At 51.8% G+C, this 26,231-nt stretch overlaps 2 protein-coding genes across 3 annotated transcripts in view; both read left to right on the top strand.

The window, feature by feature from the left end:
• Nucleotides 1-783: 783 nt before the first annotated feature.
• DIRAS1 (DIRAS family GTPase 1) lies at nt 784-3,973 on the top strand. The gene is made up of 2 exons (XM_034070855.1): nt 784-878; nt 2,921-3,973. Exon 2 carries the CDS (start codon nt 2,945-2,947, stop codon nt 3,539-3,541), a length of 597 nt encoding a protein of 198 aa, XP_033926746.1. The 5' UTR covers nt 784-878; nt 2,921-2,944; the 3' UTR covers nt 3,542-3,973.
• A 3,542-nt stretch (nt 3,974-7,515) lies between these two features.
• The window catches only part of GNG7 (G protein subunit gamma 7), a 58,762-nt gene continuing 40,046 nt past the window's right edge, over nt 7,516-26,231 (top strand). The window contains exons 1-2 of one of the 2 annotated variants that reach the window (XM_034071007.1): nt 7,516-7,635; nt 22,211-22,274. The gene's annotated coding sequence lies outside the window, so the exon portion shown is untranslated. The remainder of the gene's footprint in view (nt 7,636-22,210; nt 22,275-26,231) is intronic. The other variant, XM_034071008.1, reaches the window with a different exon arrangement.

Raw genomic sequence — 26,231 nt, 5'->3', positions numbered from 1 at the left:
TGCAGGCCCCAGTCCTGCTTGGCTGCACTGAGGACGTGGTGGTGGTGGGGGGTCCCACAGCCCCAGCAGATGCCACCCGAGGACCCCACTGATGGGGGCTGTGGCCGAGGAGCGGCTCTGCCCCTGCCGGGGGCCCCTAAAGGGTTTTGGGGCTCCTGATCCTGCTCTGCCATGGCCACTGATGACAGAGCCCCCGTGCTCGGTGCCTGCAGCCCAGGGACCTGCCTAAGCCACCCCCAAAGACCCCGGGGGCTCTCAGCACCCTGCCGGCCGGGGGCTCAGCACCTCTGCATCCTGCTCCGTGTCCCTGTATCCACCCGTCCCCGTGCTGGGCTGTGCGCCCCTGTCCGTGCATCCTCGTTCCTCCCCCTGTGTCAGTGTCCGCACGTCCACGGGCGGCCCCATCCGCGTCTGTCCCCGTCCCCGTCCGTCTGTCCCCGTCCGTCTGTCCTCGGGGCTGGGGGTCCGGCGGCCCCGGGCGGGGCGGGCGCGGCGGGCGGGGCCGGCGGTGGGGCGGGATCGGCTTTGCGGCGGCCGCACCGCACCGAGCCCCGCAGCACCGCACCGAGCCCCTCTGCTCCGCACCGCACCGAGCCCGAGCCGGGCCGAGACGAGCCAAGCCGGGCCCCCGCTGAGCCGACCCCCGCTGAGCCGAGCCCGAGCCGAGCCCCACCGCACCGAGCCGAGCCGGGCCCCCGCTGAGCCGAGCCGAGCCCGAGCCGAGCCCGAGCCGGGCCGAGCCCCCGCCGCTCCGCACCTCACCGCTCCGCACCGAGCCGGGCACCACCGAACCCAGCCCCGCTGTGCCGGGGCCGGCCCCGGCCGGGCCATGCGCTGAGGCCGCCCCGCAGCCAAGGGCGGATCCCGGGCAGGACACGGTGAGGAGCGGGCACCGCAATGCGACCGGAGCGGAGGGGGGGGACGCGGGGGGTGCCCTGGGCGATGACACCGGGAGGGGGGGGGGGGGCAGCGGAGCCGAGACCCCAGCCCGGAGCGGAGGGACCCTGGTCCTTGTCTTCATCCTGCCCCTGCCATCTGAATCCTGCCCCTGCCATCTGAATCCTGCCCCTGCCGTCTGCATCCTGCCCCTGCCATCTGCATCCTGCCCCTGCCATCTGAATCCTGCCCCTGCCATCTGAATCCTGCCCCTGCCGTCTGCATCCTGCCCCTGCCATCTGCATCCTGCCCCTGCCATCTGCATCCTGCCCCTGCCATCTTCATCCTGCCCCTGCCGTCTGCATCCTGCCCCTGCCATCCGCATCCTGCCCTCCATCCATCCCTCCCTCCTACCTCTGCCCTCCATCACGATCACCAGACCCCCCCCCCCCAGCTGTTTGTCTCCTCCAGCGCTCGTGTCCAAGTGGGAGGTTGCTGGTGGGTGAAGAGCCCCCCGGCAGGACCATGTCTGGCTGACCCCATCCCCAGGAGCTGTGGGGAGGCCGTGGCCTCGGTGGGCACACGCTGAGGGCAGTGTGGGGTTGAGGCAGTGCCCATGAAGGCCCCTCCAGCCCAGCCCCTTGGTCCCAGTGCTGTGGCCCTGAGGCCGGGAGCTCTTTGGTCTGCGGGACCCTCACCAGCCCCGGCCAGGGTCTGATGTTCCCAGCCCTGGTCCCATGAGCCAGTCACGTTTGTGACATGGTAGAATCCAAGCGGTGTTTTTCTGCCCTCTCTGGGACAAGGTTGTGGGGTGCCCAAGGCCACAGTGATGGGCTCCCTCTCTACATCCCAGCTGCTTGCTCCCTGCCTGGGTGTTTGGGAACGAGCTGGGGTTTTGGAGCTGCCCGAGGGATCTGGTGCTGTTGGGTGGGGATGCCACAGCCATGGGAAGGAGCTGGTTCCCCTGGAGATGCATGGGGATGGAGGAGCTGTGGTGCTCAGCACAGGGCTGCCCAAGGGGCATTACTGTGCCCCTCTTCCAGCCCTGTTGGTCCCCGGATTGAGATGGAGGTGCTGGGAGCAGTGCTGGCTGGGACAGGATTGACTCCCTCCAGCACCCGCCCAAAGCAGTGTCACTGCCCTCCCTGCTTGTTGCTGTTGTGGGGCACCTCCAGACCCCCTGTCCATGGCCAAGGCTCTGTGATGCCCTATGTGTGCTGTGGACACCTCACAGGGCAGAGCTGATGCTGCCCTTCCTGTGCTGCAGCAGGGAAACTGAGGCAGGGTCTGCCTGAGGCAATGCTCAGCCTGGGGCTTGGCATCAGCGCCTCGTTGTGCCTCCATGTTCCTCATCCTGAGACTGCATCACTTGTGGGGGGGGGGTACAACCCCACAGCCCCATGTGAGGGGTTTGGCAGCCACAGGGGTCTGGGAGCCTGCAGGCCACAAACCCACAGCCGTGCCCGTGTCTCTGTGCCCCTGCAGCATCACCAGGGTGTGAGTGGAGCAGAGGGATGGCAGAGCACAGGACATGGCACAGGGCACAGCGTGGTGGCACTGGGTGCAATGGCACCTCTGCAGCCACAGCAGAGCTGGGGGGGGCTCTGGGGGGCACCGAGTCCTGCCTGGGCCGGCAGCTGCCCCATGGGGCTGTTCCTGCTGCCGGGGGGGGTTTGGGGGTGCTGGGGCTCTCAGTGGTTGTGTGTCCCCCCCCCCCTCAGTGCCATGGCCGTGGCTCTGCCATATGGCTGCAGCAGGCGGCTGGTAAAAATAACCAAAGCTGCTGCACCCCCCCCGGGCCGGGAGCACCCTGCAAGGGCACCTCAAGGGCATGGGGGGGGCCGGGACCCCCCAGTGCATCGGCCTGGACGGAGCAGGGGGGCTGCATCTCTAAGAGGGCTTCTACTGGGGTCGGGAGGGGGAGGCTGCCCCATTCTCCACCGCCCCCCTTCAAACTGGTGTCAAACTGGTGCCAAACTGGTGCCAAACTGGTTCCATCCCTATGCCCCCGCTGTGACACCTCCCTGTGCCCTCTCCCTGGCAGCAGCAGCAGCATCCGCACGGCAAGATGCCGGAGCAGAGCAACGATTACCGGGTGGTTGTGTTCGGTGCCGGCGGCGTGGGCAAGAGCTCCCTGGTGCTGCGGTTTGTGAAGGGGACCTTCCGGGACACCTACATCCCCACCATCGAGGACACTTATCGCCAGGTCATCAGCTGCGACAAGAGTGTCTGCACCCTGCAGATCACCGACACCACCGGCAGCCACCAGTTCCCAGCCATGCAGCGTCTCTCCATCTCCAAGGGCCATGCCTTCATCCTGGTCTTCTCCGTCACCAGCAAGCAGTCCCTGGAGGAGCTGAAGCCCATCTACCAGCAGATCGTGCAGATCAAGGGCAGCGTGGAGAGCATCCCCATCATGCTGGTGGGCAACAAGTGCGACGAGACCCAGCGGGAGGTGGAAAGCAGGGAGGGGGAGGCCATGGCCAAGGAGTGGAAATGCGCCTTCATGGAGACCTCGGCCAAGATGAACTACAATGTCAAGGAGCTCTTCCAGGAGCTGCTGAACCTGGAGAAGAGGAGGAACGTGAGCCTCACCATCGATGGGAAGCGCTCCAGCAAGCAGAAGAGGACAGACAAAATCAAGGGGAAGTGCAGCATCATGTAGAGCCCCACACTGGCCCGCACCCCCCCTCCGGTTCACCTCCCTCTCCCCCATGGCTGGATGTGGCATCGCAGTGGGGCCATCCCCTCGTCCTCTGTGCCATCACTGTGACTGTGTGGGCACGCTGGCAGCGTGGGCTGCGCTCGCCTCAGGTCTTGGGGTGAAGATGGGGCATCCCAATGAGCTGAGGGATGCTCGACCGCCCCGCGCTGGGCACAACGGGACCAGGGACACGCAGACAGGCACCACTGGGGAGCATATGGATGCACACACCCCCCCCTTCACGTTCTCTGCAGCACAACCGGCCTGGTCCCCCTCCTGTCCCCTCCCTGTGGGAGTCCCCACATTGGGAAGGCCGGTACAGGATGAGGGTGTCGGTGTCACCCCTGGGGACAGTCACTCGCGTCCCGGTTGCTCCACGCACCCCTGCCCGCACACAGGCAGAGACCTGGGGTAGGAGCAGCCCCTGCTTGGTGCCCGCTCACCCCTTGCCCCCAGCCCTGTCCCGTGCCCCCCCCCCCCCCCCTGCAGCCCCCTGCCCAGTTCTGGTGCCGCAGCCGGGAGCCACCAGTCCAAGCACAAAGCATCGGGTCCGAGGGAGGTCCTGACCCAGCACAATCCTGGTGAGCTCCGGTTGGAGACCCCCGGCCGCCCCCCCCCTGCCCTGTGAGCCCCACAGCCTGACTGCGCCGCGATGCGGCGGTGATGGGCGCTGCTGCTCCCTGCCTGCAGTGGGCAGCGTGTCCCTTGTTCCTGCAGTCCCTGCTGCAGACCCCACACCCTGGGGACCCCCAACACCCCCTGTCCCCCAGCTCCGGTGCAGCCCCGCTTGTTCCCCAGTGGCCGGAGTGGGGTCCCTGCGCTGTCACCAGCCCCTCATCCCAGCGAGGTTTGTCCCCTTGCTCCGGCCCTGCTCACCCTGCACCAGGGCCCCTGGGGCTGTCCCCATGGGGGTGTCCCTGGGGTGTCCCCCCCCCCAAACCCGTGCTGCTGTGCCCAGCTCTCCGCACCCTTGGCTTTTACAACAGGCCCCAAGCCCCAGGGGACGAGGTGAAGGTGATGTGATGATGTAGCCTTTATTCTAGAAATAGTCTTCCTTCAATAAAGAGATGAGAAATGCTCCTGCGTCACCGCAGAGCAGCACCGGCCAGGACCACTCTTGGGGGGGGGTAGGAAGGGGGGGGGCACTGCTTGGCACCAAGTGGGTGCGAAGAGGGATAGGGGTGCATGTATGTGCATCTGTCTGCATGCTCACCCGTGCATGCTGCAGGTGTGCGCGCACACACGCATGTAGAAGCATGTAGGTGCATGTGCACACGTGTGTGTGTGCCCCCCCCCCCAAAAGGGGTCCGTGCCCCCCCCCCCCCCCCCCCCCCCCCGCTCCTCGCTGCTGATGTCCCCGTGGGGAGGGGGTGGGAGCTCGGTGCGTGCGTCATCATGCCTGTTGCCATGGAAACCATCTGCTCCCCGGGCACGGGAGCCGTGTGGGCATGTGTGCGCGGGCGGGGGGCGGCGGGGGCGCGCGGCGGCTGCGGGGCCTTGGCATGGGCACGGCCCCACGGGCACGGCCCCATGGGGATGCTCAGGGCCCCATGGGGATGCTCAGGGCTCCATGGGGTGCTCAGGGCTCCATGGGGTGCTCAGGATCCATGGGGATGCTCAGGGCTCCATGGGGTGCTCAGGGCTCCATGGGGTCCTCAGGGCTCCATGGGGATGCTCAGAGCTCCATGGGGTGCTCAGGGATCCATGGGAATGCTCAGAGCTCCATAGGGTGCTCAGGGTTCCATGGGGTCCTCAGGGCTCCATGGGGATGCTCAGGGCTCTATGGGGATGCTCAGAGCTCCATGGGGATGCTCAGAGCTCCATGGGGTGCTCAGAGCTCCATGGGGATGCTCAGGGCTCCATGGGGATGCTCAGGGATCCATGGGGATGCTCAGAGCTCCATGGGGATGCTCAGGGCTCCATGGGGATGCTCAGGGCTCCATGGGGACAGCTGCAGCCCCGCTAGGATGGCACGGCTTCCTGGTGCTGTCCCCTTGTCCCTCCTGTCTGTATGTCCCTCCTTCCTGAGGGATGCCAGGGGCCAGGACCTTCAGGCAGAACAGGATGGGCACAGACAGGCACTGGGGACATTTGGTGCTGGTCCCCACCTGCTGGGACCCCCAGGATCCCCAGGCAAGGCTGAGGGGCTCACAGGGGGGAAAGGGGGGCAAAAGAAACCAGTGTGGGGACTCCTGTGCTGAGAACCCCCAGTGCTCACAGCAGCTCTGCAACACCTTCAGCTGGGGAACAGAACATCTCTGCCTCCCCATTCACGGGTCTCCCATCCCATGTCTTTGCTCCCATCCTCCTGTCTCCCACTGTCCCCCCCCTCGGGCTCGTGCAGATGGAGACCTGTGTCAATCAAGTCACTACGGAGCAGGAGCTCAATCCTGCTGCCTCGTGGGATGCTCCAAGGGATGTCCCTTAGGATGTGATCACTCAGCAAAGGCCTCTTTCTCCAAGGAGGGTCTGGGCAGCTGTGGCGACTGCAACCCCCCCATGCCCATGCCTGGCACTCAGCACCCATCGAAGCACCCAAAACCTGCACCCAGGAGCTCGGCTGGGCAGTGGCACAAGATTGAGACGGGCGATGCTCGCAGGGCACCCAGAGCCTCCTCCCTGGTCCAGGGGTTAAACAAGATGCTCCTGAGCATTCATTAGTGGCATGAGCCGTGCTCCAGCCCTTTCCCATTGCTCCCCCCGAAGATGAGGAGCTGTTGCTGCAGCCTGCAGCTGTCAAAGGCATAAATGCAGCAGCTGGGACCCAAATCAGTGCCTGGCACCATGCATCACGCCAGGCCCTGGTGGCTGCACAGGACATGGTCCCTGGTGTCCTCCGAAGGGAGGGGTGGCAGGGAAGGCTCCTGGAAGTGCTCGTGGTCCTTGCGGTGCTGGTTGGAAGCCTATGCCTGGTGTGGCCCCATCTGCAGCCAAAGCGGCTTAAACACCGTGGGTGAGGACATATGGGAGCAAACTGGATTAAGGGTAAAAATCAGCCTTCTCCCCACTAACAGGATTATTGGGTTTTCAGCCCAATCTCGGCCAGCGCTGGCATGTTCCTGGCAGCGGGGCCAGGGGGATCCGGTGGGGGCAGCCCAGACCCAGTGTTTGTCCATGCTGAGGTTGGAGCTGCAGCTAGAACACTGTGGTGTGGCCTGGCTGTAGAAGCGACGGTTCCAGTCTCTCCTGCTCCAGGGTCGTGGCTCTGTCCCCACACTGGCACTGCAGCCAGGAGCCAGGCACCAGTGGGATCCGTCCGGCTGCACTCGCCCTGTGCCAGTGGCAGCTGGGGGGAATCAAAGCCGTATTCATGGCCAGTGATTTCCTGCTCTCCCGCTGCTGATTCATCCCCCTGGGTTTTCCCCTCTCTGCACAGGGAGAGCAGCTCTGCAGCATCCCTCCAGTGGGAGACTGAGGCCATGGCCCCCTGGCACACAGGGACCACTGCCCCAGCCAGTGGATGGGGCCAGGGCACTGGGGGAGCAGGATGGGGGCACAGTGGGGCTCAGGGGCATGGGGACACGGGGCCATCCTCTCCCCGCACCCCACAGGTGCCAGGCACCCAGGGAAGGCTCTGCCCTGGGCACTGGGGCTGTTTGGGGTGCGTTGAGTCCCGTGTGAGACCCCTGCACACCGAAGGATCCCCGTGCCTCGCACCCCGGGCACCACGTGCCGCCGCTCCGCGCCCCGCCCCTCTCATTAATATTAATGTCATATTTACCTACGGAAGCCCCGCCCCCGCCGCTGATTGGCTGTTCATCCCGCCGCTCCGCAGCCGGCCCCTCCCCTTCCCCGCCCTCCCTCCGCACCGCCGCCGCAACCGAACCTGGCGGCCTCGCCCGGTCCCACCCCCTCGCCGGGCTGCGATTGGCTCTCCCCGCGACGCGAGCTCCTATTGGTCGGCTGAGCCGCCCGTCAGGCGGCGGGGCGGGGCCAGCCCTGCCCGCGCCCGGCCGGGGCTGGGCAGCAGGGTGCGTTGCGCGGCGGCGCTGGTGTCTGAGGCGGCGGCTCCGGTGTCTCTTCCGCCGCTCCGTGCCCCGGCCCCGCCGAGCCCGGTGAGGAGCGGCCCGAGCCGCGGGGACACGGGAGGGGATCGGCGGCTGCCGAGCGGGGCGGCCACGGCCGGCGCAGGCCGCGGCCTGCCGGAGGTTCTGGGCCGGCCTGGTCCGGCCCGGTCCGGCCCGGGGCTCCTCTGCGGCCAGTGAGGGGGGACATGGAGGGGTTGGGGGGAATGGGGATCTTGAGGGGACGCGGGGCAGAGAGGGGGGGATGGAGATGAGGGTGAGGGAGCGGAGGGGCCGGGGGTGCTCTGTGGGGCTGAGAGTGGCCGGGGCAGGGCCCTAAGGCGGGGCTGGTGTTGGAGGTGCCGGGGTCTGAGGGCTTTGGGCTGGCTGTGAGGGGTGCTGGGAGCGATGGGGGGTGCTGGGAGCCGTGGGGGGTGCTGGCCGCCGAGGTGGAGCTGTTGGGGGGCCCTGGGGTGTTGGTTGTTTCCTGGGGTGAGTTGGGCTGGAGCGATGGGGTTAGGGGGGTGCAGGGCTGGGGCAGTGGGGTGGGGTTAAGGGGCCCTGGGGGTGCTGGAGCTTGGGGTGTTGGGGTGAAGGGTAGGGATGAGCAGCTGAGAGGGTGTCTGATGGGGAGCTCGGGGTGCTGGTGCGTTGGGAGGGTGTAATTTCTGCATGAGGATCAGTGCTGGGAGACACCATGGGGCTGTGTTTGGGGGGTGCATGTAGAGAAGGGCTGTGCTGTGTTGTGGTGGGGGCACAGCAGGAGGCTGTTGGGGGAAAGGGGCTGTGGTGATGGAGGTGGTGGAGCAGGGTGTGCGACTGGAGCTGGAATGGTGAAGAGCATCCCCAGCTTTTGGGGGGATGAAGCAGTGAGGGGGGAGCTGGAGCTGATGGGAGACACAGTTCAGCACCAGCCCTTGTTGGAAGTTGTGTGACTTCATGGGGAATGGGTCTAGATCACCCTTTGGGGTCTGAAGGGAGGTTGGGAATCTTGTCAGAAGGATACCATGTAATCTACTTGGGTTTTTTTGGGTGTGAGTTAACGGTGGCTTGGTATAGAGAAGTTATGGAGAGAAGGGGAAAACAGCTGGAGGAGTTGATGGCTGGTAAAGGATAGTAATGGCAGGCACTCTGTTCTGGGCAGTACTTTGGAGGCATTAGTGAATTGTAGTGCATGGGTTATATAAAGGAGGGGTAGCTGCAGTATCTATCCGGATTTTCTGTGTTACTGAGGTAGAGCAGAATAGAGGAGGTAAGTGGGTGCCACAGACAAGGGGAAAAACCCGTTCCCTTCTCATTCCCAAACAGAGGTGTGGAATGAAAGGGCAGCTGCTGGCAGGTGTCCTTTAGGAGGTGAAGTGTGTGCTGTGTAGATGAACAGGGACCGGGACCACGGTGCGTGGTTTGGGAGCTGGGTCCCTGACCTCGGCAGCTCATTGTCTTCACCTGTGCTGGAGCAGGTGAATGGGATTTAGCTCTGTACTGAGCCATTGCCATCAGGTGTGGTGAAAGACTGATAGAGCTGCAGCCTGCACGTTCTCTGGTACCATGCTTGTTAATGAGACACGAAGTTATTGTGGCTTTTAGGGTGCTGAGCTATGTTTGATGTGTGGGGTGGGTTTTGTTTTGAGGGGGGAGCTGACAACCTTTAGCTTTATTTATAGCTGGGGACTTCTTGTAAAAGTGACCTGGGCAAGTACAACCATGGTGATTAGAACCAGGAGGAACGCTGGCTTGTGAAACGCAGACCACAGAGACCCATAGCATGCTGTTAGTCTGAGTAAGTAAAGTTGAAGCTTTTGAGGTAGTTGCTTGGCTTCCTCAATGTACCGCTTTTCAGACACTACTTGCTTCTCAAACATGTGTTACTGAAGTCACACCTTCATCCTTGGGTGGCTTTGTGTCTTTATGGGACACCTCGGGTGTGCAGGCAGATGATCACTGCTGGTTTGGGTTCAAAGTCATGATTGTAAAACAAATGCGCAGGAGCTCTGTGACAACGTAGCACCATTTATCATATACTGGTTATAGCCAGTATGGAGGAGGATGCACCAAAAAACCTGGATCAATATGTTTAAATAGAGCTTATTGTTTGTGAGGTTTTCTTCTGCCCTCCGTAGCTGTGAAACGAATGGAAATGGCTCTCACATGTGGCTGAAGTGTTGTTGTGGATTTTGATCACAGGAGGCACCTTTCAATGTACCTACCATTTTTATTTCTGCGTCCATCTTATCCCTGGCTATAGTGTATTATATATACTGGTATTATACTGGTGTTACGTCAGATGATTTGTGCTTTTTGATGTCATGAGTTACCTTAGGAAGGCATTATCCCCCTTTGAAGGTAGGGGAATGGCATCCTACCAGGAGAGTGACTTCTCGTGGTTCAGACAGGCAAGGATGATAACTCAGTGACCGGGAGAGAAGCGTGTGACTTGGGAGATGTAGATTTGTGCTCTGCTTATTGCACTTCCCCTGTGGCTGGCCCAACTTCTGCCTTATTTTCTTATCTGCAAACCAGAGATAACTGATCTACCCTGCCTCATGTGCTGGGAGGTTGTCATGCTCTGAAGTTTGTTAATGGACCAAGGTGAGTGCCTGGCTCCGTGTCCCTGAACTTGGCTCCAGAGGAACTAGACACTGCCCTTCAGAAAGCCCTGATTCTGATTCCTGGTAACTGCTGTTCACTTCCTGCTGTGCGAGTGAGGCAGTGGAAGTTGTCACTGTCAGTGGCCGGGAATCATGGTTCTCCCTGCCAGAAACTGTGCTGTTAGTGCAGGGGTTAGCCTGTGGAACCATGAGGCTGGCTGAGCACCAGCACCTACCTAATTGCCCTTAGGTCTTTTTTCCACAGGGCTTGAAGTAGCTGCTTGTCCACTTGTCAGCGGCAAGGGGAAGTTTTCTTTGGCATCTTTGGGAAGTGAATGGCAGAACTCGCTTAAAAACCCCTCCACCTTCTTGCCCTTTCAGCTGTGAAGATTAGCTCAGGTGGGAAAGATCATCCAGTTCAGTTGTCTTGGGTTTATAGACCCCAGCACAGCTCTGATTCAGGTGAGTTCCGAATGCTGTGAGTAGCAGCAAAGCTGGTGAGAGGGATGTCAGTGCTGCTGTGCTGTAGAAAGGCTGTGGGTGGATGACCCAAAAATGATGGCTGCATAAAAAGCAGGGTAAAAATGTTGTAATTGTCTGGGGAGGGTAGAGCGAGAGGAAAAAGGGGGTTATAAAATACCATATCTCTACCAGTGTAATAGTGGGTATGGCTTCAGGTAAGGTACCTGCTGTGGCTGTGGTCATGGCTTGCTTGTGTTTCTGGTAGACCCAGTGTTGATTTCCCCTTATGCATAAGAAATCAAAGGAATTGAGATGCAGAGGTCCAGTAGTTGAAAGCTCTCCCCAGTTGCTCAAGTATCACTCATTTAATGGGTTTAGCCTCAGACCAGGAGCCTTCCAGTGGGATCCCGTGTATACAGCCCAGTTCAGCATCTCTGACTTCTTTGGACAATGTGTGTCTCTTCTTCTCACCTGTTGCCAGATAAAGGGATAGATTTTCTTTCTTTCTAGCTTGATGGAATGGCAGAAGAAATGAAATGGGGAAGGGACCAAAACTAAACGAAAATGTAAATCCAGTTCCCTCCTGCTGTGTGGTCTGACTGTCATCATAATAATGACAAACCAGCAAAACTGGATTGGTTTGGTTTGGCTTTTGTGGGGTTTTTTCCAATTAATTTGTCTTCTATTTATCCACTTACTTTGCATTTGAAAATAAACTGCTGGAACTTAAAGAGTAAGAGAGCTGGAAGAGTTGGACCTTGCTTCTGGGTACCAGCTGGAAGCACCTGGTTTTGATGGCCATGTACATGGGCAGTTTGCTTCAGCTCACTCTGCTCCATCCCTTGGCATTAGTTCCAGCCATACAGATTTTACTGCTGTCACGTATAAGAGTCCCCTGTTATCAGCTGCTTCAGCTTTGTTCTGCTAAAAGGCCCTTTATTAAAATACCAGAACAAATGGGCCATTGTGTAATACAACCACGTTTTTATGTTAAATGCTGCTTCTGAAAGTTGCTCCCAACAGTCGCGAGTTTCTTGGACGTAAATTTTCTCTCCAGCAAACCCATCAATTGGATAAAAATGTTCCTTGTATTGCACAATTTCACTGCTCTCGTCCTTCTGCTCCTTAAAAATACCTGAAAATCCACAAACTAACTTAAAAAAACCCCAGCTGAAGGTGGTTGAGCCAACAAAGCTGTTTGTAAAGGCTGGGTAGAGCAATGCACAGTTAATTCTTAATGCTGGTGGTGTTTAGCTGGTGTGTGAGAGGAGCAGTTCTTCAGCTTAAGTAGGCTTAAGCTTTGTTTTAAGGGGTGTAGGAGATGTTTTCTTTTTCCTTGAGAGTGAATGATGAATTCGGCTGATGTTTCAAACTTGAGCATGCTTGAAACTTCCCATAGCTTTGGTTTATGTTAAATGGGTGGGGAGGGATTGACTGTGATGTTAAAGAGAGGGAAGGGAAAAAAAGGGGGGGGGGGGAGAAAATTTAGGCACACTGTTAATGCTGAGACAGAAAACAGGGAATTTAGTTAAGGATTACGCTTTTCCATAATTTGTGTGGTTCCCCCCTTCTATCAGGCAAGAAATAGCTTTTTACTCCAGCCTGTGTTGGTTCTTAGCACAGAAAATGTTTCCAAATATGCAGTTGAAGCTGTATATATTTATTTAATGGACTTTTAAGAAACTGTAAAAGCTGAGAAACTTCAGTAGCTTCTGCTTTATCTTAATTCTACAGAAAGAGGGAGGGGAAAAGGCTACAAAACAGACTGCGTAAGAGTCTCCCATACTTCTAATGCTCTCCAAAAGCTTTATTTTATCAATTTATTGCTTTCAGAAGAAAATAAACCTATTTTTAATGCTATAGTTTGGGGGGTTTTGAGCCCTGAAGGCTTTTTCTCCCTTTCTGCCTCATCTGCTGTTAGAAAAATGCACATGATCTGAATGTTTCTCGTGTGTTTTAAACCTTTGCAGCTTATCCTCAGATTTCTCTGCTTCAATTCTGAAGCCTACAGAAGCATTTCTCTGTAGGCTTACTGCAGACATTGCTTTTAGGAGGGTTTCTGCTGTAGTCTTCCAATCTAAGGGCAACTTCTTTCTTTCTGCTAAAGAATCAGTTATGCTCAATAAATCATGATATATCATGCCTGCCCTTCCCAGTTCTTTGCTAGGGATTATGGTATGATTCCCTAACACAAATGTGAATGTAATGTTACCATGCAGCTTTTTTACTGGGGGTAATAAAAAGGCCTGAGATGCTCTTTAACTTTTTAAAAGGAAAGCTTTTAGTTAAGGTCAAAAAAATCTGACCTTTCTGCTTGTAACTTTGGAATGGTGTCCATAAGCATAATCTTAGATGTGAATGCACTTCTGGCCACTGTGGGAATGAAGCGTGTGCATATAGGGGTGCTGAGAATCCGAGGGGATGGCTTCAGGTAATGCATTTCCAATGACCAAAAGGATCTGGTGAGCATTACATGTTGTGTCTTGGGCACAGTGCTGGGAAACCACAAGTGGAGTGAGCACCTGCAGTTGCATCCGATGGAAAGCTTGTGTTAGGCTCCTGTCAGGCAGGTTTCATTGCAGCTAATCTCCATTAAGTGTTGCTGTCACTCATATTGTGAGTTGCATTTGGAGTTATGCTGTTGATCTTGACCCATTGGATTCCATCCTTGTAAGATCCTGCCTGGTAAAGCTTGAACAAAAGCGGTGCTGATCATCTGGAAGGATATAAAGTGAGTTTTTGCAAAGAATGTGTTAAATGTTAGCAAATGGAACGTGCCTCCTGGTACCAGCATGTTTTCTGCTTAAGTACTGGTACTGTAGCTTTGAGATGGGGAAATAAATACTCATAAATCATATGCTTTTTATGAGGTTTTTGAAGGTATCAGCTTTGAAAGCAGGGAAGGTTGAGATGAATGTACTAAAATAAGAAATATTATCTAGCAGTTGAGAGTGGGTTGGTGGCCTGTAAGACATGGAATGAAATGAAGTTTGGAGGCAAAAGTCTGCAAGAATAGATGATCTTCAAACTGTCTTTTCTTTCACATGGTCAGGGAATCACCAAGTTTCATTTCCTTGGTTTGGCTTGGTGGTTTCTTGAGTGTTTGCTGGTAAAGAAGGGTCACAGGAAGTCTATAAATGAGGAGGACCGTTCACCTTGTGCTTCAGTCAGGTGAGGACAACTGCAGGTACGACAGGATTAGATGCTGGTTAGTACAGTGATTTAGTATTGTGGTTGGTTAGTTTGTGGTTTCCTTTTTCCCCCCCCTCACAAACAAGATCTGGAGGTTGTTTTCAGGTGAATGTGTAAGAAAAGCTCTCCAAAAGGAATGCAAAACTAACCTCTCATCATGTCTTTCAATTGAAAACCTCATGTTGCTTTGCCTACAGGTGGTTTCCAGAATGTGGGACCTGTAAGTGCTGTCAGTTTGGGGCAGGTGTGTTTTATTTGAGGTGGGACTGTACAGCATGCCCGTGTTTTGGGAAGCAAACAGCAATGTGGATACACATGGCCTTTTCTCTCACAAGTTTCTCCTTGCAGCCTTACTGAGCTGAGTTTGGCTCCTAGCACTCCAGCATCCATCTGAAAGAGCTGCTTCAGGCTGTGCTTTGCATTTCCTGCTCATTTGAATGAATTCTTGTTTCCTGGTGCTGTGGTGCTGGTTGTGTTGGGAGCCAAGTGTATCCCCAGGAAGAGATGGGAGAACAACGGGTGTGTTCCTCTTAATTCCATTTTGGTGAGTCTGCAGACTAGACAAAGCATAAATCCCACCCTGTGCTCTGAAGGGGCTTGTGGTAAATGCCCTTCCCTGGGAAAGGTAACCAAATTCCATGTTTTCTGCTCATTTCCACTGCAGAGGTGCAATGCCACATTCATTTGTCAGTTGCTCAAGTATATGGCACTATGGTCTCTGGTAGAAAACCATCAAGTTTAGAGCAGTTGTTTTAAAGACTGATGTATTAGTGCCTGTGAGGCGTAGCAGATACACTCTGTAAAGATACCAGCAGAAATATATGCAGCCTTTTTAACACTGGGGTGAAAGAAAGGGCTTCACTTTTGTTAGTATAGCTATAAGAGGAGCTGTTGCAAGTGACAGCAGTAGCTCTGTGCTCCCAGCATACCAATGCAGATGGAACTGGTTCCTTGCCAGGTATTAGTCATGGGGCACACCTACTTTGGAAGAGTAGCCTGTGGGTTTAGAGGAGTAATTATTTTCTAGCAGCCCTGTGGGGCACAAGCAATTGAGCTTATGGAGGACAAGGAAGGGCTTGCTCCAGGATGTTACTTAAAAAACTGTGTGCGTATGAACAGCAGCTGGTGATGACTTGACTGGAATTTAATTTGCCCAGGCATTGTTCATTACAGGCATCGTGGAAGACACAAGCTTCTGAAGGCTGAAACAATTGCTGGACTGATACATCTTTTGTGGCTAATTGCAATGGAAGCTGGATCACCAGAGCTGCAGCGGGCAGCCTTTCAACTTGGGCAGGGAAGAAGCTGAGCTGCTCTCATTTCAGGCCTTCTGGTAGACGGTCCAGCTTAGCCCTTCATCTTGCAGAGCTCTTGTAGCAATTAGAGGCTCTCTGTGTCAGGGACCTTGGGGTGAGCGACCGAGAACCTCTCTAGCTGAACTGCAGTGCTCTCGTGGGTCAATATTAAGCTTAAAGAAGTCAGTGCTTCTGGCTGATCACAGGATTCTTCTTCTCTGATTGCTAATTAGATGGGTAACATTCTTTGCCTTATTATCCCACCCTCAGCTCTTCTTTCCGGGGATTTAGGTTGACAGTTTCTAGAGTGCAGTTAACTCTTAAATTGCTGAAGTAGTTTAAGAACAACCTGCTCTTTTGGTGTGTGCTTGTGAAAAGTGTTTGTGGGGCCTATGTGTGAAAACCAAAAGGATGTGCTCTAGATCTAGCATTTCTGTTAGGAATACATATGATGTTGACTCAATGTTGCATCTCATTTTCCTGTTTCTTTTGGTTTATGGGTATTTCTGAGGGCAGTTTCAGCATTGAGTGCCTGTAGCTGTGACTTCTGGAGGACTATATTGTCAGTCTGTTTGTCAGAAGGCAAGGGTCTTGTCAGGGTAGAGGGAACAGATGCTTTCCTACTTGCTAGTGAAGAATATCTTTGTGATAGCCCAGGTAAGACTATTGTACCCAGTCCAGCAGGGCAGTGACTTTAATAGTCTCAGCAGCTGCATGGGTTATGTGTAGGAAAGGGTCTACCTGCATTAATAGGCTATCTTTGCTGGAGAAGGTTCCTCAATCTCTTGCAAAACTTCTTAAACAGCCATGATTATTTCTTTTAATATTTTTTGAGTGTGGAAAATACTGTTCTTGTGTTATATGGAAATAGTTCTCACCTTTGGAATAATCTTGTTCAGCAGCACTGGAGAGGCATAGTGCTCAAAATAGCAGCAGCTGCCATAAGCCAGGATGGAGCGGAGTCGAGTGAGTTGTGTTGTCAGTCGTGGGAACATAAATCCCATTCCACCTGCAGATGAGCATCCCCAAAATAGAAGAGGGTTGTCAACTACCAGAGGAGATGTATTGTGTGCATCTCTCTGGTGCACTGTTACTGCGCTCCCTTTGTACTGCATGAAGACGAGGAGAGTTAAAGAGTTGCTGTGGTTTAGCTGTAGCTCGAGAGAGTAACCACTTCCTACTCTCTTCAGTAAATAACAGCTGGGAGAGGTTGTTTGGCTAGTAACTGTGCACGCTGTTATGTTGTAAGGGAAATACAATCTGTCTGCAGGCAAACCACCCTGCTTAAAAAGTGTGCTGCTCCCTCATTTTTCCTGTAGTTTGAGAAGCCAGGGAGTCTGCTGCAGCTGTTTTAAGAACTTCCTGAATCTGCATTGAACCATTTCTCCTTGATTTAATCATGTAATCCCTGAAACTCTTGTCCCCTGCATAAATAAAGCCTTTCTCCTTTATATGCCCATGTGCACACTGCTGTGCTATGCTGTAATTGCGGGTTCACATTCCTGCAGGGACTGATTGTACCAAGCTAACCCAAGTGCTGGTGCCTCTGGATCAGGTTTGGACTGTCAAGAGTGATGTGGCTGGCTTCTTTTAAGCAGTTGTCCAAATGCTGTTTGAATTTTTAGGGCACACAAGGTAAAACTTAATCAAATGTAGGAGTTTTAAATTACTGCAAAAGGGCTCTCTGTTGGCTCTGGGTTTCTCTCCACCTTTCTCTTGTTGGCTTGTAAATTCCCATTCCTTCAATCTCAATGAGGGACCTGCTGGCTTAACCTGTAGCTTTTATGCTGATTAAAAATGAAATGTAATGGCTGGGTGGGAAGAAGAATGGTCTTGGACTCTTTTCACTTAATCTTGTAAGAGCATTTGAGAGGCTTTTGTCCACATCTTCTGTATTTCTTTGCTTGATGTTCTTCAGCTTGCTAGCAGGCTGCAGCTGACCCAGAGTGGTTCCTCTTGCAAGTGTTGGAAGCACAGGGCATTAATAAATTGTAGAATCCTGAAAACTGTAATTTCACACAGTAAACGCTTTATCTTGGGGCCTTTAGATGAAATTTGAGTGAAATTATTGAAGTAAAAGGCCATTTTCACTAGCAGTGTTTAATTTGGCGAAGAAAAATCAAAGATGATGCTCTTGCTTCTTGTACCTTCCTTCCAGGATAACGTTGTTGTTACTGCTAATTTAAAAGGTTGTTGTGGAAGTAGCTGTTGGAGTAGGACGTTAAGGAGCAGGTGAGCCTATTACATGATCTAATACTTGTCCCTCATGCCTGCATGCGTTTCTGCTCATTTCCTACAGGCTAACAGAGTTTGCTGGCAGGCTTGTTGCCAAGTCCTCTTTACAAGGTTTTGCAGGCTGGATAAATGTGCTGGGAAAGAACGGATTTGTAAGTGAGAGCTCATCAATCTGTGACCTCTTCCACCCTTGCACCCAGAGCTGGCAAGTACCTCTCTGTGAATTTGCTTGCATGACCAGATTTAGAGAAGATTTAACTCTACTCCATTTCTATCAATATTATTAGCTTGCTCTCCTGGCTTATGTGATACCGAAACAGATCTCATTAGGGGTGGGCTTTCTGTAGCATTTGGAGGCTGCCTCAGTTTTCTCCCAGCAGTGGTTGCTGTTCAGACCTGAAGAGGTTTGTTCATCGACCAGTTAGGGTTGGAAAGGACCTTCCTCTTCATGCATGAACTATTTGTTCGTGCAGTTCAGACATCATTAGCTGGTCTGAGTGAGGATGACTGTGCTACTGCACATCAGTGCTAAGAGGAGGGTTGAAATGGTATTGCCCCAAGTCAGCCTGGCTCTTGGGATGCTGTGGATTCCTGCTGTCATCTCCAGTATGACATGAACCACACTTGATGTTTCGGCGGTAGAAGGAGCTTCGGTGTTGGTCCATTGTGCAGGATGCAGGTTCATTGGATGATCTTCATTTATCCCAGTGGCTGGGCAACCATTTGCTTTGTAACATACTCAGTGTGCTCATAGGGACACTATAGTTCTGTATGGCTTTGGCTTTGCATTGTGACTGTAGGTGAAGGGGGTGCTGCTCCTTGTGGGTACAAAGGGAAAGCAGTAGTGATGCTCTGTCTTGGAGACAACAGGCTTCAAGAGCTTCCCAGCTCTCTGATTGCAGATATTTAGGACCATCAGCATGATTATAATGAAGCAGTTGAGCTTTTTCTTTTCAACACCACATTAGTAGGGAAGCAAACTATAGTTGCTTAAGAAGATTTTGAGAGCTTTTGATAAAAGATACTGAAGGAGTGTGATTTGAATACCCCTCTTTAAATACATTGTTTGAAAAAAGGCCTATTTCTGTGATGCTTTCAAGCACAGCTCTGCCTTACGTTATGTGAATAGTTTATACATACATACAGGGGTCAGTGATGAAGAACAAATGGTAACAGGCTCTGTTAGAACCCAGTGAATGTACATTCGGGTTGGTGCTGCTGTCTGGTAACCTTAAGTAATTCAGTATCTCAGAGTGTGCAGCTGCGTGTTGAAAGTGTTGGGGTTTGTTCTCTGCTTTGCTCAGCTGGGCAGGGGTAGTGCTGTGCCGTGCTGTGCTGTGCCACATGGGCTTTGTCCTTGTGTTCATGGAATGACAGGGAGCCCTGCGATGGAGGATGCTCCTGTTGGAGGCATCTTCTGGTAGAGAGCACCACAGGGCCCGGGGTTATTGTGGGATGGGCAGAGCAAGGTTTTGTCTTCGGGAAGTGAAGACAAATAGGTTTGCTGCCTTTTTCATAGTGTTTTGGACTCTTTTTACACTTGTTTAGAACCCATCTTTGAACATCAGCTCTATTTTAAGAGGTTTGGGGTTTATTGTTCTTTTGAGTGATAAAGGTACTCAATAGGAAAGGTTTAGCGAGGATGATGCAGATGGCACTTCTGATGCTGGCTTTCTCCATGCTCATCCATGGAGTCGTACATACCACTGGCCTTGAAGAGAACAATTTATATTTACTTCAAAGGGTCTTGCTTAGTTCTCTTTCCCTTGTGCTGTCACCAGGCTCCAGCTACAGCAACCTCACCTGTACTTGCTTCCAGCCAGAGCTTTGGAGGTTCTGTGGGTACGGGGCTGAGGTGTGCATGCCTCCTGGACAGAGGCGTGTGCAGGGAGGGCCTGGGAGCCTTGTGCCCGCTTTGCAGCTGAGCGTTCTGCTCTCAGCAGTCGTCTCTGGGTTTTAGTCAAGGGAGTGGGGTTGGTTCAGAAGGGAATAAACACCTCTCTGTTCCCAGTATGCGATAGATACTGATGCCTCATGGGTTGGGCTGGAGTGAGTCTGAGTGGGTGTCTTGGTCCAGCAGATTTCATGGAAGGGTGACAAGACTTGATGTTTTGCATGTTGTCTGATAGAACCATAGAATAGTTTGGGTTGGAAAGGACCTTAAGATCATCCAGTTCCAACCTCTCTGCCATGGGCAGGAACACCTCACACTAGACTATGTCACCCAAGGCTCTGTCCAACCTGGCCTTGAACACTACTAGGGATGGAGCATTCACAGCCTCCCTGGGCACCCTGTGCCATTGCCTCAGCATCTTAACAGTAAAGAACCTCTCCCTTACATCCAGCCTGATAGCAGTGCCCGTGTTTGTGTGACACCCACATCAGAGCTATCACAGCTGACAATGCTCTCAGGCTGCAGGTAGGAGACAGGTGCTGCTGCACGTACTGTCACTGTGCTTAGTGCCTGCCCATCCCTGTCCTGCCATGTAGCATGGGACATGTAGCTTCTCTTCCATGGGGTCAGTGTGCTGCACTGGCAGTGGATGGTTAATGCACCTCTATTTCCATCTCAGGCTCTTAGGGGACTCCCACACCTGCTGCTTTATCACAGAACAGGATCCTACAGGTGCAAGTTGGGCTTGGTTTGCCCTCACAGCTTTACCAGGCAAGTAATGGGCTTGACACATTTGAGGTTTGCACTTTTCAGACCACGTAACTCTGCAGTATTTCTGGTGAGCAACCTCCCAACACTGCTGCTGCTGCTGCTTCTCATCTTTAATGGCAGCAGCAGCTTAAAATGCCCTGATGCATAGGAGCATGTCTGATCTTCTGCCTTCAGCACACTGCAGCAGATGCTCTTGCTGTTTGGCTGAGAGAGGTTTAAAGAACAAATAGATTATTACTTGTAATTCTAATTTCTGTTGTTTCCTGCAAAGCTGTCCCTTCTGCAGGGAAACACAGTAGAGCCATAACAGGAAGGAGCAGACATCCTGTGCTTCCTGGTGACTGTAATGTTTCTGCTGACATGAAATGCATCATTGCATTAGTCTATCGCTAGCTGACTTTTATCTAGGGTGGTTTTTACTGTTAATGATTAGACACTAAACAGTTCCCTCTAGGAACAAGCTATGCAGCTACTTGTCCTCGCAGAGCTCGCAGCATCTGTTTTGGTGTTGTTGCTATGAAAACAGGCTGGGCACCAGCAGCAGCCCTTTTACTGCCCTGTGGCCCTCGCAGCACCAGCTGTAGTTACCTGATTGGTTTTATCATCACTTTAAGGAAACCCAAGCTTTACCTAAAATAATAATGTTCATATCCTCTACTCCCTGTGTGCTTTCTTCTGATTCACACCAGCACATTTAATGGGTGTTTCTCTTCTAACAGCCAGAGAAGGTCAAGTCTTAGAGGGATCTCTGTAGCTCTCTGTTGGCTGGCTGTTGAGGATGCTGAGGTTGACTGCCTGTCACCATGATTTAAATGCTAAGGTCATGTTTGGAGCTTCAGACATCATGCAGTGGAAACAGAAATGCAACTAGGATATTTATCCTTAAGTCAATGGCAAATCTTGCCTGATGTTGGTGGAGCCAGGGTTTTATCTCGGATGTATTCAAAGGTATAGATGAAACATTATTAAGGTTCCTGAAGAAAGGTGTATTAGTAAATCAGAGCTCTGTAACTGGGTGCTGGGCACATGCCTATGCCAAGTTCTGGTTTTTATGTTGTCTTATGTTGATGTCTTGTACTTGTTGGGCTGAGTGTGTGAGGGTAGCATTATGGCTGTAGCTGCAATGAGGACATGGGAGAAAGCATTGGGATCTTGGCACAGTCACTTGTGTGTCCTTTCATTGTCGCTTATGCCCTGCTGGGTGGTATTTGTGGGGCCAGAGCTCCTTAGGTCCAGATTGGTAAACCCATACCTAAGATTCCTTGGTTTCCTTCTGGTTTTTGCATGATGGGTCCAAATTCCTGCATTTTCTTGTGCTGATTTCATTATCTGTCGCTTGACAAAGGAAGATAATGCAGCAGTTTTCTGAAGCTAAATAGTGGTTCTGAATGACTGTATTTCTATCTCCCCTGTAACTTTCCTTACTTTAGGTGTGTGGGCTTTTTAATTTGATCATTGTGAGGAGGAACAAAAACCTGAAATGCTGCAGATCTGCCTTCCTCTTCCCTTTCTTTAGTTAAATTCTTGTCATTCTTTTTCTCTTTGACTCCCATGAGTTGCTCAGGCTATTTTTCTCTGGTTTCTTTTGTTGTAGGTTCTATATCGCAGTCTTACATCTTTAGAAATATATAATGCACATATGTGACTGCTTCCATGCCTTCTCAGCAGCATTGTTGTCAGCCTATGACAAATACCATGTGATTGATGGCTGACTAAGCATTCTGATTATTTCTTCATTCTTTGTGTGCCTAATGATACTTTTCTCTTGTTATAGGGAGGCATAAATGGATGGCATCTCTTGTGCTGATGGAGCCATCTTCAGACTCGGATCTGAAATTGCACAGAGTGCACACAGGTGCTCTGCCTCTGTGGCCAAAGGCAGCCTTAAAGCTTGGCTGACCATCAGCTGCTGATCACTGAATCCATGGGACATGTCCCTCATACTTGGTGACTTGAAATAGTTCTGTAATAGCCAAGTCCAGCCTGGTTGCCACAGGGCAAAAATAACACCAGTGTCTGTCAGGGTAAAAAGGGTCTTTGTAGCCATATAGCTACAGTGTCTGCCTTCATAAACCCCAAAAGGTGTGAAGTGCATTAGCTGGTTGGATGAAAGGCTGATGTCCAGAGTAATAAACATTCCCTGCAGGAATGTTTTAATTGCTCAAAACTCTCTCCATTTCCTTTTTTAGGAGAGCTGTCCTCTTTTCATCAGCCTTTGTGCTGAAGAAGGTGGTGTGAACACTCTCTGACCAGGTATGTTTATGCAGCAGTACACCATAAAGGCATCTGAATCATTGCTCCTCCCTCACAGTTAATTTTCCCTATCATTGTATCCTTGACTCCCCAAACCAGGGATATCTTATGAGGTGAGAAGTGTGGATATGGTAGCAGCATGCTCGGAGTCCACTTAGAGACAGTTTGGTCAAGATAAGGTGTAAAATGTCTAAAATTGCCCCAGGGTCACACAGAAAGGTAACGTGGAGCTGTTGCCTACAAGCTGAAATGGTTTTCCTGAATTATGTTCTTTTATGTGATGACTGTTACCATATCACATTTTTACTGCTCTTTAGATGTTAACAGTAGTCTCCAAGCTAGACACAGCTGTGCCATGCATTATCTGCTATACAGTTCCAGGTGAAAAGACTAAAGTTTTGATAGGATGATATAAAGGTACCTACAAGGTTATTAGTCAAAACTGACCTACCTTAAGAGCAGCTCTTCCAAAAGGCATTTACACATCCTTCCTCAAAGCGCTGTATCTGGCAGGGGAGCGTTACCAGAGTTGCTTGTTGCCTCTGACTTGCCTCTTGGGCAGAAAGGTCCTTTAGAGATGCCAGGAGCACGTTGATCTTCAGTGCCCTTCCATGGGGTTGGCATTGGAGTCGCCAAGAGAGGGCAGTGTGTCCTTGGAGCTGGACCCCACAGCATCAGCTGCCAGGCATGTGCTGCTCCCGCTGTCATCTGAGCAACAGCCTGAGTCTCAAGCACGCTGAGAGAACACAAGTCCTTAAAACCATATGAAATGAGTAATTGACTGGCAGATTTGTTAGCAAATGCATTAGGAGCTGTACATCATCATGTGACTGTTGGCCCTTTCCCTGGAACCGTGGCAGGGATACGGCAGTGCTTCCTCTTGCCTCACTTTCTGAACACAAGTGTCCCCTGTCTGTCCCAGTTGCGTCATTCTGCTCTACTTTTTGCACTTGGTGTCTCCTCCAAGAGGAGGAAGGATGTTCGTGGGATCAGTGTAGAGCTTTGCTGTGAGTCACAGTCAACTGAAGGCATAATTTAAAACATAAGGAATTGGGGAGGAAAAAAAACCAGCAACAAAAGGAAAACTAACAGAGGTTGCTACATGGTAATATTTTGCCTCAGGGCATCAAACAGGAGATGCTTATGCCAGTCTCCATCTCCAAAGCAAGTCTTTGTTCACTAAAGAGGCAGATATTCATTGAAGTGTAGAAGCATGCATCTCTCCCCAGCCCAGTGAGTTCTTTTCCCTTTCTAAGCTGTTCCTGCAGCAGGGCCTGTGAATGAGTTGTCACTGCTGTTTGCCTTCTGTTTTCAGGACCCATTTGTGAACCCTTTCATTTCATTCAGCTCTGAGTGGTGAATAACTCACTTCTCTGCTGCCAGTCAGGACTCTCACAGCTCCTGTCTGTTAGTTAGGAAGTGGTTTTTAATGCTGGCAATGTTGCCCAGTTCACAAAGTTAGGGGAAGGCACCTTTACTGCTGACTTATATCTTGCAGAAATGATGCTGCTCTGGCCTAGTAATCAGTGATATATCAAGAACATCCTGTTTCCCAGGGTTTATTAAGGAGTTCAAGTTTATAACTAATTGACAGTACAAAATTGCTTGATAGTCCTTGGAAGACAGGGTGCTTTGTATAACAGGAAAGTACATTGAAATAACCTCAAAAGTTGCTTCAAGAGAACAAGGTATCCCAGGAGGAGCAACCACATTGAAAATTATTAACCTTGCTTCTAAATCCTTCCTTGACACAGTTTTCTCACTTTCTGTCATGGCAGAATGAGGTGAAATTTGCCCATCTGGTAGGAAAGGGGTAGGATCCCCTCCCTGGGGGGTGCTGTATTGCTGGCTTGGATTTGAAGTTAGCAGCCTGTAGATGTTTAGTATTTGTTTTACTGGAACAGTTCCTGAATTGTCAATGAGCACAGCTATAGTTTATGCCATTCGGCTGCTTGTCATAATATTTAAAAGCAAATGTCTGCGCACTTTTATAATGGCACTTGAAGAATGATAAACCACAGCATCCCATCTGTGTTTCGCTTTGGTATTTACAGGGTAATGAATTCTCCCTTGCTGCTTCAGCTGGATATGCTTTCACCTCCTCTTCCTGTTTCAAGCAGTTGTTCAGTTGGTGTGCATTTTAAAATGCCTCCAGTTTTTAGGAGGTTGTCAGTGATAGAAAAGAACTCTTACTGCTTTTTTGCCTAGCAGAGGCATTGAGCTGATCTACTCATGTTAAATCTAAGCATCCCTAGAGGAAAGAAGTGTATTGTCACTGATTTGATCTGGTTAGAAGAGCTGGAGGCATTTGCTCAAACTGGAAGATTCCCCTATAAACATGGTTTTTTTCTTCAGACATACAGATTTTTTTGTTACTATTCTTAATCTGTCCTCTAAAAGGAGGAAAAGGTGATATTTTTGGGGTGAAACCAAGTTGTGAAGTCCAGAAACCTATCTAATGGAGCTCCTAGCAAAAGAAGGCTGTTGCTACAGCACATTCTTGTTCCATTACTGTTTGTACACTTTAAAATTGAGTTTTCCAAACAGCTTGAGGAAACTGGCATCCCATAAGTAAAGGTTTTAAATATAGCTCAGTTACTGCTGAAATAAGTCAGTTGTTTCCATGAACTGTTGTCCTGAGTAGGTTGCTCTAAAACCTTGGAAGTGTTCAGTGATATAGTGCAAAACAGAGTCATAACCCCAGCTATTTACTGAGGAATTGAGTTTGTCCTCGTTCTTTAATGAACTCTTGCAAATGGAATGCTCCTGTCTGCAAGGTTTGTTTTCAACTTCTTCCTCTTTTGCTTAGGGGAAAACCAAAGCCTGAGTAGGAATGCAAGACTGTAGTAACTGCCCTTGTCAATACCCCATCTTGCTGCAGAGTGGCCGGGTAGGTAAATCCAGTGCTTGAGTACCACACTGTGCTGCTCTGTGCTCCTTTTCCTTAGATCAGTGAGCATTTAAGGCGTTTTCATAGTCATTTCAGTTATGAATGACTTGTTTGTACACGGCTGTGTGGTCTTGAGTTGCACCTTCCCACGTGGGAACCCACTCGTGCATAGATGCCTGTGCATGAAGCTGGGTGGGGATCTGAGCTGCTTGGGATGCTTGCAGGCATCCTAGCAATGCTTCCCATTGCTCTGCTGTGAGATCCCAAGGGAGCTGAGCTTCACAGGAGCAGCTGCTGGTCAGGCTTTGCCTTTGGAGGGACTTTAAAGTGACAAGTGTAGTCTCATGGGTCCTGTCAAATCACTTGTGCAGCTTTGGAGCTTGGAAGCATAGCTCCCTGGAGGTGTGAAGCACTGCAGGACGTGGGGAAGGCTGTTTCTGCTTGCCTCTCCTCCAGCTCTTCCCTTTTTAGGACTTCAAAAATCTTCCAGAGCAAGGTGCCAGAACTTCCTAGCAACTTCACAACTAGTGATGTGCCTCCCAAAGCAAATGTGCACTGGCTGTGGTAGCTGTTCCTTAGCTGGGCAGCGTGCTGGAAAACAGCAGGAGCTCTGTGGGCAAGGAAAGAACCTGCTCATCCCTTGGAGGGAATAATGAGAGAAGGTTAAACTTCACAAGCTCTCCCTTTACCAGGGATATTTTGCATGGGTTGTCCGGATACAATTGTTTGATATTGATTTTACTATTTATAGGTACATATTTTTAGAGACATGACAAAGTCTGCTTCTGGGCCAACATCTTTTGCCTGTTATTGAAGTACTAAGCAGCAGAATTAAACTAAGCAGTGGAGTTGGTTATTCCATTAAGGTTACTTAATTCTGAGTATGATCTGAGCAGCTTCACCTTTAGTAATGCGTTTCTCTCCCTTTAACTTCACGTCAGCACTGGGGAGCCTGAACTCCTGGTGTGGATCTGCACCTACTTGCCTGCAGTGAGAGGTGCCATGCTGTCCAGAATCGCAGCACTGCTCTGAATCACTGTCTCGTGCTGATGCGTCTCAGTGGTAGT

The sequence above is a fragment of the Melopsittacus undulatus genome, chromosome 19 (assembly GCF_012275295.1).
Source record: "Melopsittacus undulatus isolate bMelUnd1 chromosome 19, bMelUnd1.mat.Z, whole genome shotgun sequence".
Classification (NCBI taxonomy): Eukaryota; Metazoa; Chordata; class Aves; order Psittaciformes; family Psittaculidae; genus Melopsittacus; species Melopsittacus undulatus.
This window is presented reverse-complemented; position numbering and strand designations above follow the sequence as displayed.

What these genes read in the sequence shown, in the direction of transcription:
- DIRAS1 (XM_034070855.1), top strand. Translation starts at nt 2,945, where the DNA reads ATGCCGGAGCAGAGCAACGATTACCGGGTGGTTGTGTTCGGTGCCGGC.